This window comes from Grammomys surdaster, unplaced genomic scaffold (assembly GCF_004785775.1).
Source record: "Grammomys surdaster isolate TR1022 unplaced genomic scaffold, NIH_TR_1.0 344, whole genome shotgun sequence".
NCBI lineage: Eukaryota > Metazoa > Chordata > Mammalia > Rodentia > Muridae > Grammomys > Grammomys surdaster.
Genome location: NW_021604763.1, coordinates 1,324,477 through 1,340,006, shown reverse-complemented (window position 1 = coordinate 1,340,006; position 15,530 = coordinate 1,324,477). Strand labels below are relative to the sequence as shown.

Genomic DNA, 15,530 nt, shown 5'->3' with positions numbered 1-15,530 from the left:
AAAAAAGCCTTATAGCCAGATTTTGTGGAAGCATTTTCTCAAAGTTCCCTTTTTTAAAAAAAAACTCAACTTGTCTGTCAAGTTGATATAAGTCTAGCTAGCATAGAAATCTACGTATAAAAACCTTGGATGTTAGAAGACAGTTTGTACCATAAAGAGAGCTTCTGATTAATAGTTTTATTTAAAATATGGGGTTGCCCTTAAATTATCTTTGGTTTTCTTCTAGTATCCTGTGGAGCATCCAGACAAATTCCTCAAATTTGGCATGACTCCTTCCAAAGGTGTTCTTTTCTATGGACCTCCTGGCTGTGGGAAAACCTTACTGGCCAAAGCCATTGCTAATGAATGCCAGGCAAACTTCATCTCCATCAAGGGTCCTGAGCTGCTTACCATGTGGTTTGGGGAATCTGAGGCCAATGTCAGGGAAATTTTTGACAAGGTGAGCTAGATGACTGGCTGATGTTCATGTGTGTTAGAGCAAGGTGAAATAAGAGGCCATTTCTCCAGAGTAATAAAACATTACTGGCTGCTCAGTTGGGGCGTTATTGATTACTTTGTTTTCTTTCTGAAGTCTGAGAAATCTAGTTGTGTTAATATTTGAGATGGTCTCTTTTTTTTTTCTCATAGGCACGACAAGCTGCCCCCTGTGTACTCTTCTTTGATGAGTTAGATTCAATTGCCAAGGCTCGTGGTGGTAATATTGGAGATGGTGGTGGAGCTGCTGACAGAGTCATCAATCAGATCCTGACAGAAATGGATGGCATGTCCACAAAAAAGAATGTGTTTATCATTGGAGCTACCAACCGGCCTGACATCATTGATCCTGCTATCCTAAGACCTGGCCGTCTTGATCAGCTCATTTATATTCCACTTCCTGATGAAAAGTCCCGTGTTGCCATCCTAAAAGCCAATCTGCGAAAGTCCCCAGTTGCCAAGGCAGGTGCAAAGTTGTCAGCCATAGGGACTTTTTTCTGTGAAGCTGATGTGGTGTAGCAGAGGCAGAAGCAAATGTCCTTAGAGGGAAGAGCCAAAGATGTGTGTGTTCTGTAGGAGGGAGGCACAAGGCTAAAGTACTCTTGCTTCCTTTAGGATGTGGATTTGGAGTTCCTGGCGAAGATGACTAATGGCTTTTCTGGAGCTGATCTGACAGAAATTTGCCAACGTGCTTGTAAACTGGCCATTCGTGAATCTATCGAGAGTGAGATTAGGCGAGAACGAGAGAGGCAGACAAATCCATCAGCTATGGTAAGTCAGTACTCTTTTTCCAAATGTGCCAGTTGAGAGGCCTTCTCCATGATGCAGAGTTGAGAGTGGAGGTATTAGGAACGTCCCTGATGTTAAACCAGGGTATCCAAGAAAATGAATAGTAAACAGTTAAACAGGGTGTGATGATCCTATTCTGCCTCTCAGTGGTGGAAGTAAACCCATGCAGAAAGAGATGGGTTAGCTATATATATGCTCAGGGAATGAAAGTATGATGGTGTAACAACAGGATTTCTTTTCTTTTTTTTTTTTTTTTTTAATTCTATGTGCACTGGTGTTTTCCCTATGTGTATGTCTGTGTAAAGGTGTTAGATCCCCTGGAGGTGGAATTATAGGCAATTGTGAGCTTCCACGAGGGTGCTGAGAGTTGAATCTGGATTCTCTGGAAGAGCAGCTCCGTGCTCTTAACTGCTGAGCTATCTCTCTAGCTCCTTGGAACAGGAGTTTTAAAACTTAAAGAGTCTAGATGTTTTCGTTCTGGTGGGAAAGGGAATTCATGGGTTCCAAAAATGAAAAATGTGTATATAAGAATATAAAAACTACAAATTTTATAATGTAACTTGTTTTCTGCTGTGGTTCCACTCTGTTTGGAAGTTAGTGAATGAATAAGAAATGAGCAAGTGGCTCTCTTTCTTTGAGAGGGAGGGTCTGTGTGACATTACTCTTTCCGTAAGAAGTTCCTTAAAACAGTGATGCGAGGAGTTAAGTCTCATAAGTCTGAACAGTTGGAGTTAGTTCTCAATAGAAGAGTAGCTGTGAATATTTTAAATTTTAAAGAGAGCTTTGAATAAAGGAATAAGAAGCCAAATAATTAATTTCTAGTAGGGTTTTAAGATTTATTAAGATGGTAGTCTTATATTTATTTTTAGGTAGAGCAGTGGTCTACTTTGAGGAAGTTTGGCCTGGCACCTGATTTAGCTTGATTGGAGACGCGCAGATCAGTAGACTTCTGCAATAATGGAGGGTAGGGGGTAAGGGGTAGAGTGTAAGCTGGATCCTAGCTAGCATAGTGGTCTGTGCTTACCAACTTTACAGGAAGTAGAAGAGGATGATCCAGTGCCTGAGATCCGCAGAGATCACTTTGAGGAAGCCATGCGTTTTGCCCGACGTTCTGTCAGTGATAATGACATTCGGAAGTATGAAATGTTTGCCCAGACACTGCAGCAAAGTCGAGGCTTTGGCAGCTTCAGGTAATCTTGGTACAATGGGTAGTTCCTAAGTTGCTTGGGGGACTTTTAGAAACAGTGGTGGGAGTTGTAAGGACGCTACAGCAGTAATTGTAAAAGACTTGTACAGACCTATCTACATCCTCTTTTTTTTGGCTCTTTTTCTTGTGTATACAGATTCCCTTCAGGGAACCAGGGTGGAGCTGGCCCCAGCCAGGGCAGTGGAGGTGGCACAGGTGGCAATGTGTACACAGAAGACAATGACGATGACCTGTATGGCTAAGTGATGTGCCAGCATGCAGCGAGCTGGCCTGGCTGGACCTTGTTCCCTGGGGGTGGGGGCACTTGCCCAAGAGGGACCAGGGGTATGCCCATGGCCTGTTCCATTCCTCAGTCTGAACAGTTCAGCCCCAGTCAGACTCTGGACAGGGGTTTTCTGTTGCAAAGAAAAAATTACAAAAGTGATAAAATAAAAGTGATTTTCATTTGGGTGGTGAAGAGTGAATTACCAGCAAGGAATTGGGCCTTGGGCCCACACCATTTCAGTTGTAGTTTGGGGTGGTGCTAACCTGTGTGGTGTGAACCAGGGCACTGCCCCTACCATCACCACAGTAAAGCATCTATACTCAATGCCCTCCCTTACCCCTAGCCAATCTGGGTAGGTGGACGAGGGGCCTCAGTTTGCTGGGTGTTTATATAGAAAGTAGGTTGATTTTTATTTTACATGCCTTTGAGTTACTGTTGGAAGACTAATCATAAGAAGTTTCTAAACCAAAAAAAAAACAAAAACAAAAACAAAAAAACATGTTGTAAAAGGACAATAAATGTTGGGTCAAAATGGAGCCTGCGTTCTGGCCACTGTGCCTCTTCTTTTCCTGGAAGCTTGCATCCTACTCACGTACTCAGTCACTACCACTCTCCTCCACCCCTCAAAAAAATTCATATCCCTTTTTTTTTAAAAATCTGCATTTGTGTAATGTGGTTGCATACAAGAAGCTCAGACAGTGTTGAGTGGCAGTCCTTATCTTCCACCTTGTATGAGACTAGGTGTCTGCTGTTGCTTACACTTTGTTTGAGAGTTTGGGAAGTTTTTCTTTCTTTTCTTTCTTTCTTCCTTCCTTCCTTTCTTTTTTTGAGATAAAGTTTCTCTGTGTAGCCCTGGCTGTCTTACACCTCCTTCTGTACACCAGGCTGACCTTCATAACTCAGGTCTGCCTGCCTCTGCCTCTTAGTGCTGGGATTGATCTCTAAATGGTATAAATTACTATTGAGAGCCAACATAACAAACAGTGAAGTGTAGAGTAAATAACATCCTAAAACCTATTTAGCTCTCGCAGTTTGCCTTGAAAAAGTCCAAGGAATTTAGTATAGTGCCAAAAGCTTATCAAGTGAGAATATTTGAGATAGGATATCACTGTAGCCCAGACTGTCCCTTGGAATTTATTAGGTAGAACAGGTGACAAAGATTTGCCTTTCTTCCAAAGGCTTCTACCATGTCTCCCAGCTAATGACTGGTTTTGTTGTAGTGGTGGCTGGGAACTGAACCCAGAATTCTGTGATTCCTTAGCCTGTGGAAGTTCTGGGAAGTAAGTGAACTTCCTCAGGAAGAGCTCCTTTGTTTGTTTGTTTTTGATTTTTGAGACAGGGTTTCTCTGTGTAGTCCTGGCTGTCCTGGAACTCACTCTGTAGACCAGGTTGGCCTCGAATGCAGAAATCCACCTGTTCTGCCTCCCAAGTGCTGGGATTAAAGGTGTGCACCACCACTGCCCGGCTCAGGAAGAGCTCTTAACCACCAAGCTTTTTTTCAGCCCTGAAGTTTGGACTTGTGGAGAAATATGTTATTAAGAAAGGCATCAGGACAGAAAATCATACTAAAATAAGACTCTCAGAGCAAGCTGTAGAGGTAATGATACGTAAAAGTGGGAACATTTGAGTGAAGGCACAAGGCACCCTCGAGCAGTGTAGTGTTAGGCATGAGGAGGAATACTCGAGTTAACTTGGAGAGGTTAAGAACCATCTAAAACACTTCAGATCCCAAAAGTGCATTTTATGCTAAAAAAAAAAAAGTTGGAAATTAAGGTAGTGTGGATGTAATATTGCCAGATTTAATATTAACTCACTTTCAAGCTTGGTATAGATCTGCTTAGTCTATGCATGGCATGGTATTAGGAGTCTTCTAATTTTAAAAAATTATTTGTGTGGAGGCCAAAGAGATGGCTCAACAGGTAAAGGCACTTGCCATAAAGCCTTACCAACTAGACCCTACATACTTACATAGTTGAAGGAGAGAACCGATTCCAAGTTATCCTCTTAACAACCTGCAACCCAACATACACTAAATAGTTAAAAAAATTACTTGTGATTGGGTGTTTTGTCTTCGTGTATGTCTGCACCACATGTGGATTTTCTTTGTAACCTGGAATTCTCTTTGTAGACCAGGCTGGCCTGGAACTCTGAGAACTCTGCCTCCCAATTGCTGGAATTAAAGATGCCATCTGGCTTTGTGTTTTGGGCCTTTTGTTTGTTTTTTTGAGTCAGGTTGTTATTCTTGGAACTCACTATGGAGAGAGCCCAGGCTGGCCTCACCTCAACCTTGTGATCCTCAAGCTGTACCTCAGCTCTTGGGATTATAGTTGTAAGCCACCATGCATGCATATCAAAGCCCATATCCAAGGTCTTCCTGGGCTACAGAGTGAGATCTATCTATGTCTCCAACCCTTGTCACAAAAAGACAAAAGGGTTTTGTGGAGAAAGATTGGCTTTCTTTACCTTTGCAGTGCTGGGTGGGAGTTGAATTCAGGGTCCTATACATGCTAATTGAGCACTGTGGTAGCTGCATACTTAATTCCTTTTACTCAAAATTTTATGACGCACACTTGAATAAATTGTTGACTTCCACTGCAGTAGAAAATAGAAGCCGGGCGGTGGTGGCACACGCCTTTAATCCCAGCACTTGGGAGATAGAGACAGGTGGATTTCTGAGTTCAAGGCCAGCCTGATCTACAGAGTGAGTTCCAGGACAGCCCGGGCTGCACAGAGAAACCCTGTCTCGAAAAACCAAAGAAAAAAAAAAAAGAAAATAGATGGAAGGGATTAGGGCAACCAGTTGGGTGAGAAATAACTGGACTGTGAACGAGAGAGTGGAGATGGTCCGAAACAGGTTTTATAGGTGTGTTAGGGTTAACGATGGATTAAATCAGATGGGTTTCAGAAGAATTAAGAATGATGGGCATACAGTGGTTATGCTGTTCCATGTTCATAGAACTTACTGAAGGAGGTGGAGGCGGGAGTTCAAGGCTAGCCTGGGCTACACATTTTCCTGGCAGTGGTGCTATACCCCTTTAATCCCAACACTTGAGAAACAAGCAATTAAGGATCTCTTAAATTCAAGGCCAGTCTTATCTTACAAGTAGAGTTTCAGGACGGCTAGGAAAGACAGAAACTCTATCTCAAAAAACAAAACAAAAAAACTGCTTAGGTATTTGAGTTGTTTTTTTTTTCACAGAGTAGTGTGTAAGTTATAGGAAATAGTTGAAGGGAAATGTTTTTCAAAAACAAGACAAAATGACTTGTGTATCTAGCTTGTTGCTGGAGATGCTTAAAAATGCTCCATGTTTTTCACTATGGCCTCTTTTAGTGGAGTGGACTCTATTGTTGGTGGAATTAAACATCGTTTTGGGGGAGTTAGACTCACTAAATTCTATACTGAAATGTTTGCTTACCACCCTAAATATACAAATTATACATGTTCCAGAAATTTAGAAGTCATAGTCATAAAGTATCAAAAGTGGTAGTACATGCCTGTAAACTTAGGGCAGCAAGTTGTGGCCAGCCTCAAAAAAATGGCAAGACTTAAAGCTACATAAAGATGATAAAACTTTGATTTAGTAAAAGTCACTATAAGCAAAACTAGATGGAAATGTTTGCCGTTGTGAGATTGAATACTTTCTTTTTTAGATTATTTTATGTATGTGAGTACGCTCCCTTCAGGTGCACCAGAAGAGGACATCAGATCCCATTACAGATGGTTGTGAGCCACCATGTGGTTGCTGGGAATTGAACTCAGGACCTCTGGAAGTCAGTGCTCTTAACCGCTGAGCCATATCTCTAGCCCCTTTTAAGTTTTAAAAAAGTTAACATACTACAAAATTATTTGTTTCATTATGGAGTTTGGTTTATTTTGTAGGTAGGATAATGGTTTTCTAAGATGTCTACATCTTTCTGTTGTTTTTAGAGTGGTTCTCATTATGTAGCCTTAATTGGACTGGAACTCAGAGGGATCTACCTGCCACTGCCTCTGGAACACTTTGATTAAAGTGTGCACCATACCATTATGCCAGGCAAAATATCTGCATCCTTAATCCTTGTAACTTGTGTATATGTTATTGTATATACAAAGGAGAATTATGGAGTAGGAAATAAGGTCATCTATCGAGTGTGTGTGTGTGTGTGTGTGTGTGTGTGTGTGTGTGTGTGTGTGTTTAAGATAGATGGCCCTGGTTGTCCTAGGATTCATTTTGGAGACTAGGCTGGCCTTGAACTCACAGAAATCTCCTTGCTTCTGTCTCCTGAGAGCTTGAATTAAAATGTGCATGTCCACTACTGGTTTTATCATCTGATTTAAGAATGAAGCCTGGGTCCATAACTTAGAGTACTTACCTATCATGAACAAAGCCCTGGGTTTGATATTCTAGGCAATGAGTAGGATTATACAGTAGGTTCACGTAATTACAAGGATCCTTAAAAGTGGGAAAAGGTGGACTAGAGATAAAGCTCAGTGCTAAAGCATCTTTGAATGTTCAAGACCCTGCCTGAGACATGTGGAATTTTGGACAAATATATGTTTTATCTGAATTGTTAAACAAGAGAAAACTAGACTGGACCCAACTAACAGTGTACCAGGAAAGTGGGTAGATTGTAAATCAGAGATTACTGAACACATGAAAATGGATTGGGGATTTAGCCTAGTGGTAGAGCACTTACCAAACAGTAAATAAAAAGACATGTCACAAAAAGTCTCATAAGGATCCAACATGTGAAAAACACTTGTTTAGTGGCCTTGGGGGCAAATAAGCTGATGTGTTGAAGAGAAGAGCAGGGCTGAGAGGTAAGGCTGAGAAGAATGGCTAGACAGATAACTGAAGCTGAGTGTGGAACACACATGTGGAGTCCCCAAACCTGGCAAGGTGAGGGAGGAGGATAATGAGTTGGGGAGCGGTCTGGGCTATACAGCAATACCCTGTTTCCAAACAACAATTTATGGGTCAAATAGATGAAGAGAACTGTGCACTATAAACAACTGCTGCTTGTATCATTGGTACTTATATGAATGGATGCATTTTTCTTTCATTTCCTATGAAGTGTTTGTCTTGAGCAGCGTTGATCGGACTGTGTTCCTCTGGCTTTGAAGTTTTACCCTAGAGAGTAGAGACATGTGGACTCCTTAAAAGTCTGTAAAAGAAAGTTAAGATGGCAGAATGCTTTATCTATCCTCTAGACGAAGCTTTAGGAAGCTTGAGAAGTGTTGTTTCCTAATGCTGCAAACCTTAAATACAGTTCTTCATGTTGTGATCCCAACCATAAAATTGTGTTGATATTTCATAACTAATTTTGCTACTGTTAATGACAGTGTAAATATCAGTTTCCCGATGGTCTTAGTTAATCCCTGTGGAAAGGTTGTTGGACTCCCCAATGGGTTTCAACCTACAGGTTGAGAACTGCTGTTCCAGAGCCTAATAAATAGGGGATATGGTGCTAGCAGATTAGGGAACTGACAGCTTCAGTTACCTAGACTTTACAGAAGACATAAATGGGATTTGTCTAGTTGAACTACTTTATTAGGCTTTTCTCTATTTGTCTCTATTTCCCAACCCACACCTGATTTGGTTTGGGTTATGGGATACTGGGTGCCAGTATTGCCATACTTTACTGACTGGATTTGGTTGGCAGGGGTCTATGGACACCTAGAAACTTATTTAAGAACTTTTGGAAACCTCTGGTAGGGGGAGCCTTGGGTGAGGGGGATGGGAGCTGCTTCTTCATCAGGATCCAAGGACAGTGTATACAAGGGAAAGGATTCTGGGTATCACCAGCCACCAGGCCTGTCCTTTGCCGATCCTGGGGACCAGCAGCATTTGGGAGAAGCTGTTGAGCAAGAGCAGAGTGTGGAGAACTCTGAGCTTTATACTGAGACTTTTTAGAAAACTCTGGTATAGAGGCCTCTGCTGGTCTGCAGGCCTGGGCAGGGTTGTTTTTCCTTGCAATCCTTTCACATTTCTCTGCTTTGGATTTTCTGGAACTCCCTTTCTTTTGGGTTGAAGTTAGTACTAAAGTCTTGTCTTGTCTCTTACCAGAGAGCAGAACCCCTGTATTTGAGGGTTCTCCCATTCCTGAACAGTTTTCATCACCCTTAATATGACCATGTCCTGGAGATGGAGTTTGGACCATTGCCTTCCATTTCTTCCTCTTATTTTTCTGAAACTCCTGTTCTGCTCTACCAGAAGCTTGTATCTGAGGCTGAGAAGAGGAGTGGGAACAATGAGGGGCCTGGACAGTCAGGGGTTCTGCCCTTTGAACTTTTGGGGGATGACGACTTGAAGAGCAGGGGTGCAGTCTGAGAGGATGAGTCTGTTGGGGGGAGGAGGAAAGTCCCCAAGATTCTGGAATTAGGTTAAGAACTGGGAAGCTGCAAAATGAGTGTTGTGAACCTGGGGATTTGAAAGTGGAGCTCTGCTGTAGTTTCTTCAGTCTGAGCTTTAGTTCTCTACTCCATTGCCAGGCATGGATCACAGGATGGTCATACACCTCTGAGACACCCTCACCCTGGGAGAATGGGGCATCTGCCTTGGCTTCTGAGAACATCTCTTCCTTCTGGAGGCCAGGCTGGATAGGCCAGGATGTTGGTTGTAGAGGATTCACTACTGGAGGATTGGGACCCTGGGAGGCTTCTCTTTCTAGTACATTTCTACATATAAACTCAGTTTCAGAATGTAGCTCTTGTGACAGAGCAGAGAAAAAGCTGGCCCAGGAATCCTTTGTCTGCTCTTCTACTGAGTCCATAGGCTTATAGTCACACTGTTCTCCAGAAGGCTCACTTATATGAAACTTCAAAACAGAGTTTGGAGGTGTACTGGATTCCCAAACTGGGGATACAGAAACACAATGGTTTTCATTCTGCTTCATGAACCCTCTAGCAGGCTCAGAGTTAGATGAGACTCCTGCGGGTTTGGGTCCAAGTGGGTGTTGGGATAAGCTTTGAGCTGGAAGCTCAGAGGTCAAGAAGTTATTTTTTCTTTGAATGTCCCCACACCAAGCTTTACATTTAAATGGGTTCTCTATGGAGCTAACTCTAAGGGGTTGCTGTACAAGATCTAGGGATGGGTTGAGGTTCAGAAATGGAGGCTCAGAAGACAAACATTTTTTTGTATTCCCTGTAGCTTCTGATCTAGGGAAGTCATCCACAGAATTGATTCTTTGTGGTTCTATAAAGAGGACTAGAGGTGATATATGGGGACATGGGGAGTCAGATACCCACAGATGTTTTTTCTGCTCCTTTGTCTCCCATAAAGCCTTAGACTCTAATAAGATTCTTTGGGAGCCAATCATCGCAGAGTCTGGCAGAGAGGCAGAGGGAAGGCTAGGAGGTGAAACTAGGTTGGCACAAGCACAGGGATTTTCTGTACCCTTCAATTGAGTCTCAGATCCCAATGGGACACACATAGGAATGGTTTCATAGAACCCCATGTTTAAGTCCAAGGTTGGAGTTTCTAAGGCCCATGGACTGCCTGAGTTGTCTTTGCATTGCCATTGAGGCTTAAATCCAGACACATCCTCTAGGGGATTCTCTTTCTGGTGTTCTGACAGGGTGTCTAGAGGAGGGTAGGGGGCTGACACTGGAGACTTAGAAACAGGTGGATTCTCTCTGTATCCCATGTTTTCCCTGAGGTCCTTAGGTGCAGAAAGTCTTTCTTTGGGGTTAAAGTGTTTTACCTCTGACAGAGAACCTGATGGTTGACAGGAAGGTGACATTAAGGGATCAAAAGCTTGGAGAATGTCTTTCTGTACTATGATTCCCCACTGAGCTTCATATCCAGGGGAAGTTCCTGGAGGGCCAGTTCCTTCAGTCATGGGTACTGTGAGTTTGCAAGGGGCTGAGATTGGAAGCTCAAAGATCTGAGGGTTCTCTTTTTGAACTGTGGTTTCCCAGGAAGTTTTCAGTTGAGACAGGTCTCCTGTGGGGTTGACTCTCTGGCATTCTGTCAGGGAAGTTGGGAGTGGGGTTGCAGTTATCATTGCAGTTTCAGAGGCTTTTGGGTGTTCATTTTGTCTCATGGTTATCCGTGGCATCTCAAACCTGTCTAGGACTTCCTGAGGGTTAGAAGGTAGTTCTGGATTGTCTTGATGGAGGCCAGGGTCCCCTGGCATCTCCCTCCAGACCTCAGATGAGTTTAAGAATGTGGAGGATCTGATTTGTTGGAGTTCAGGCTGTAGGTAAAGGGCTTGATTCTCAGAGACGCAAGGAACCTCTGTGTTCTGTGTAAACCACTGTGTGTATGCCTTGGTGTTAGGTATGATTCTCCTGCAGCCCTTAAGCAAAGGCTTAAGATTGGGGGATACCGGTGGGATAGGGGGGGAAGGTGGAGGTTGAACTAGCTGAGAACTGGGTGCTATTTCTTTCAGATTTTCCAAAGCATGGCCTTGAAATGTCGGATAGTAAGTTGAGGAGTGGTTATAGGGAAGCAACAGGTTATACACAGGTAGGAAGGGAACTTTGTTGAAGTCAGAAGGACAAATAGACAACTTTAGTGGAGAGGGGCCATCTGAGCTCAGGAAAATAGTCTCCAAGGACTCACTGTGTAGAGAGGGAAGACCCCAGAAGAGCTGGCTTTTTTTCTGCTGCAGGAAACTCCCTGAAGCTATCTTGTTCCTCACAGATATGTTGGTCAGGATCTGGGAGGTAGGGAAGGATCTGGAAGGGCTTGGGGCTTGTGTGAGTACTTGTTCTCGTGTTTCTGTGGCCTTGGGGAGGCCCCCAGAACTACAGGATGGCTGTGGTGGGGCTGTAGAGAATCCATTTCCAACAGGAGTATCTTTGGAAGGATAGTATGGTTTTAGTGGATCCAGAGATAAGAATTCTTCTTCCTTCTTTTCCTCGTCTTCCTCCTCTTCCTCTGATTTTTGCTTCCACATGCAATCAAAGAAGGCCAAATGGTACAGAAGTTGTAGGCCCTAGGGAATAGAGCATTCTCTTGGGTATGACGGTTTCTTAGAGACATGTGATATGTCATGCATTTATTACCTCTGTTCCATATGTAGACTCACCTGCCCCACAGCGCCCGTGGTCACTTACCCAGTTCTTCATCCATTGTTAATGTCAGAATCCACTTCTTATTTAGACACCAGCATTTCCTCATACACCCTAAGGTCAGTGATTACTTACTTTCAAATCTCATGTCATTTTGGCTTATAGTCTAAATCTGAGTCCATATCCATAACAGTGACCCTCTATTTGACTACACGTATCATTTCAGCCACTATTCATCCAGATACATGTCCAAGGTCAGTGGTCACCTACCTTGCCTTGCATCATTTTATCTCCAGAGCACCAGGACTGAAGCTGTTGCTGTCCTACAAGCTGCCACCATCTTCGGATCTGCCAAACCATAAACAAGAATAGTATCACCAGATTCCCTGGACTTTGGAGGCAGATACTGCTGCTACAGTGCCTGCAGGCCAGAGCATGGGTCAGCTGGTCTTGGAGAAGTCCCATATCTCTGTTAGCTCTAAGCAGGCCTTCTAGCAACCATTCCATTTTCTCCAGCCTAGTGGCAGTTTCTTGAGGTCATCACTACATCATAGAACACAGAACTCCCAGCTCCCGCGTGGATCCAATAGCCTTCTCCTGGAGCTTAGGGCCAAAATGTTGTCTCTATCAGACAACTTACCCCATACAGTGAAATCTCCGGGCTCCTTTTTTGTCTTGATTGCTAATGCTTTAGGACATGCACTTTTAACATTGCACTATGCTATCCAGACTCTAGTTTTCACTTCCTGTTCATGAAACGTCAATCAATGTAGAACCTCAGGTTTTGTTTCTTTGATTTTTTGAGACAGGGTCTTTCTTCATAGTCCTGACTGGCCTGGACCTCACTCTGTAGACTACGCTAGCCTTGAACTCACAGAAATCTGCCTGCCCTTGTCTTCTGAGTGCTGTAATTAAAGGTGTGCACCACCACACCCAGCCCATTACTTTAGTTTTTAGGATTAAATACATATATGTACTTACAACAATATTTGGTAGGTAGTATATGGTGTGTGTGTGTGTGTGTGTGTGTGTGTGTGTGTGTGTGTGTGTTAGTATGTTTTAATTTCTAGCACAATTGTTTTTCATGGCATTTTATAATACTAATTTTAGTTGTCTCTCCCTGCGGTGTCCTTTACCCCTGCACCCCTGCCCCACACGTCACTTTCCATTTTCACATCACATATTCTTTGCCTTTCTTCACTGAAGCCTCCTTTTCCTTCCTCATGGCTTCTTTCTACTTTCCTGATCGCCTCTTATACTTACATAAATACACATTAAAAAAAATTAGAAGCTAGGCTCTGCATACAAGAGAGACCGTGTGATATTTGTCATTCTGACCCTGACTTCGGTTTTTTTGTTGTTGTTGTTTTATTTTTCCCCTGTGATGAAATACTATGGCTAAAAGAAACTTGGAGTGGAAAGGGTTTATTTCAACTTACACTTCCACATCATAGTTTATCATTGAGGGAAGTCAGGGTAGAAACCCGAGGCAGAACCTGGAGTCTGCCTCACAGAAGCAATGGAGGAATGCTACTTACTGGCTTGCTCTTTTACGGTTTGCTCAGCCTGATTTCTTACAGCACTTGGGACCACCAGCCCAGAGGTAGCACCACCCACAATGACCTGGGCCCTCTAACATCAATCATCTGTTGAGAAGATGCATTTCGGTCTTGAGCACAGGCCAATCTGGTGGGGTCATTTTCCTAACTGAGATTCCCCTTCCTGGACGACTCTGGCTTGTGCCAGCTTAACATAAAACTAGCTGGCACAGCTTGGATTACCTCACTTTCTATATTTTCCAATTCCATCCATTTTCCAGAATTTTTTATTTTATTTGTATGCACATGCATATTTGTGTGCACAAGTGCACATCTTTTTTTTATGAACGAGTAAAATCTATTGTGTATATGTGTCCTAGGGTTTCTATTACTGTGATGAAATGTAACCAAAAAGCAAGTTGGGTAGGAAAGAGTTTATGTGTCTTACACTTCCAGATCATAATCCATAATTGGAGGAAGTCAGGACAGGAACTCAAGCTGGGATGGAACCTGGGGCCAGAAGCTGATGCAGAAGCCATGGAGGGGTGCTGCTTACGGCTTGCTTTACATGACTTGCTCAACCTGCTTTCTTATAGAACCCAGGACCATCAGCCCAGGGATGGCACCAAGTCATCATGGGATGCCCCCCCGCCCCCGTTATCACTAGTTGAGAAAATACCTTACAGCTGGATCTCATGGAGGTGGCATTTTCTCAATGGAGGCTCCTTCCTCTCTGATAACTCTAGCTTATGTCAAGTTGACACACAAAACCAGCCAGTATGTGTACATTTTCATTATCTATTTTTCTGCTGGTGAATATATAGGCTGATTTTATGTCCTTGCTACTGTGAGTAGAGCAACAAAACCTGTGGATATGCGAATATCTCTGAGGAAGGGTATAGAGCTATTTGTGTATGTGCCCAGGAGTGGTACTGCTGAGTTATATGGTAGTTCTACTTTTTAGTTTTAGTTTTTTTTTTGTTTTGTGCGTTTTGGGAACCTCCACAATGCTTTCCGTGGCACCAGCTCACGCTCTTACCAACAGTACATAAGTGTGGGAACATAGACTTCTGCCCTCCTCCCTCTGCACCCCTCACCCCTACATTCAGTTTATATTGCCAGCCTCTCCCTTTGTAGTGGTAGCTATTTTGGAACTTAACTATATATCCCAGGTTGGTCTCAAACTCATGGCAATCCTCCTGCCTCAGTCTCTTGAGGGCTGGGATTACAGGACTGAAACATTATTCCTAGCTTTTTATCTTTTAGATTTTTTTTCAAGAAGGCGTCTCATTATGTCGTCCATAGAACTTGCCGTGTGAATCAGGCTGGCCTAGGATCCGTAGACATTGGCCTGCTTCTGCCTCTCAGGGCTGAGATAAGGAGTACGTGTATGTTGTGTGCGTTGCCCGCACACTGCTGAGCCAGTCCTCTTCTTTCAGCCTCTTGAGGGACTACAGACTCAAAGAAGGATAGATGTGTAGAAGTTCAACATCTTCAAACTTTGAGTTGTAGAGAAAAGCCACAAATGTATTAATTAAATATAGAACACCACATTATTCCTGCATAGTGAGTGTCTGTAGTTTACCTAAACAGAAGAAAGTGAGAGTTGATTCCAAACCTTTTTTATTTCTTTTTGTTTATGTTTTTTACCTATAAAGTTTAATTTTTAATTTTTATTTTTTTCATTTTTTTTATTATTATTATTTTTTTTGGTTTTTCGAGACAGGGTTTCTCTGTGTAGCCCTGGCTGTCCTGGAACTCACTCTGTAGACCAGGCTGGCCTCAAACTCAGAAATCCGCCTGCCTCTGCCTCCCAAGTGCTGGGATTAAAGGCGTGCGCCACCACTGCCCTGCTGATTCTTCTCTTTCATTTCTTGTCCTTCAACATTAGTGCAAAGGGAAGAAAGAATACACAGCGAATGGGCATTATTGATCTACCTGCTCAGCTCAGAGTTCTCAAGAGTTAACCTAATCCCCTCTTTCATGGCTCACAGTCTTTAGGAATGTTCATTGCTAGAGCTCATTTCTGTCAGCAAAACAAATCTCAGTGAGGAAACTAAAAGAAGAAACCAGAGTACTAGCTTTCTGGTTCTGCTTATCTCTAAAAATGAAAGAACTGTAGAGCCAAGGAATGTCCACCAGGTGGCAGTGTGACATGAAATAGAACCAACATACCAAGACCTGCAGTGTCCCCAGGTTTCCACAGCTCTGTTCCTGCAGTGTCCCCAGGTTCCCACATTCCTCTGCTCATGCAGTGTT

The 15,530-nt window shown here is 43.0% G+C and overlaps 2 protein-coding genes across 2 annotated transcripts in view; one reads left to right on the top strand and one right to left on the bottom strand.

Annotated features, from left to right (window-relative positions):
- The window catches only part of Vcp (valosin containing protein), a 19,790-nt gene extending 16,519 nt beyond the window's left edge, over positions 1-3,271 (top strand). Inside the window, exons 13-17 of the mRNA XM_028779040.1 lie at positions 227-439; positions 628-936; positions 1,090-1,245; positions 2,299-2,453; positions 2,607-3,271. Coding sequence (XP_028634873.1) covers positions 227-439; positions 628-936; positions 1,090-1,245; positions 2,299-2,453; positions 2,607-2,712 — 939 coding nt within the window. The 3' untranslated portion in view covers positions 2,713-3,271. The remainder of the gene's footprint in view (positions 1-226; positions 440-627; positions 937-1,089; positions 1,246-2,298; positions 2,454-2,606) is intronic.
- Positions 3,272-8,249: 4,978 nt separating this feature from the next.
- On the bottom strand, positions 8,250-12,260 carry CUNH9orf131 (chromosome unknown C9orf131 homolog). The gene is made up of 2 exons (XM_028779141.1): positions 12,004-12,260; positions 8,250-11,657 (listed from the first exon to the last, which is right to left on the bottom strand). The coding sequence occupies exons 1-2, from the start codon at positions 12,238-12,240 to the stop codon at positions 8,355-8,357; spliced, it is 3,540 nt and encodes a 1,179-aa protein (XP_028634974.1). The 5' UTR covers positions 12,241-12,260; the 3' UTR covers positions 8,250-8,354.
- Positions 12,261-15,530: the final 3,270 nt, after the last annotated feature.

What these genes read in the sequence shown, in the direction of transcription:
- CUNH9orf131 (XM_028779141.1), bottom strand. Translation starts at nt 12,240, where the DNA reads ATGGAATGGTTGCTAGAAGGCCTGCTTAGAGCTAACAGAGATATGGGA. An exon ending in ATAAAATGATGCAAGGCAAG is followed by an intron (nt 11,658 to 12,003) that starts GTAGGTGACCAC and finishes TCTATTCCCTAG; the next exon opens with GGCCTACAACTTCTGTACCA.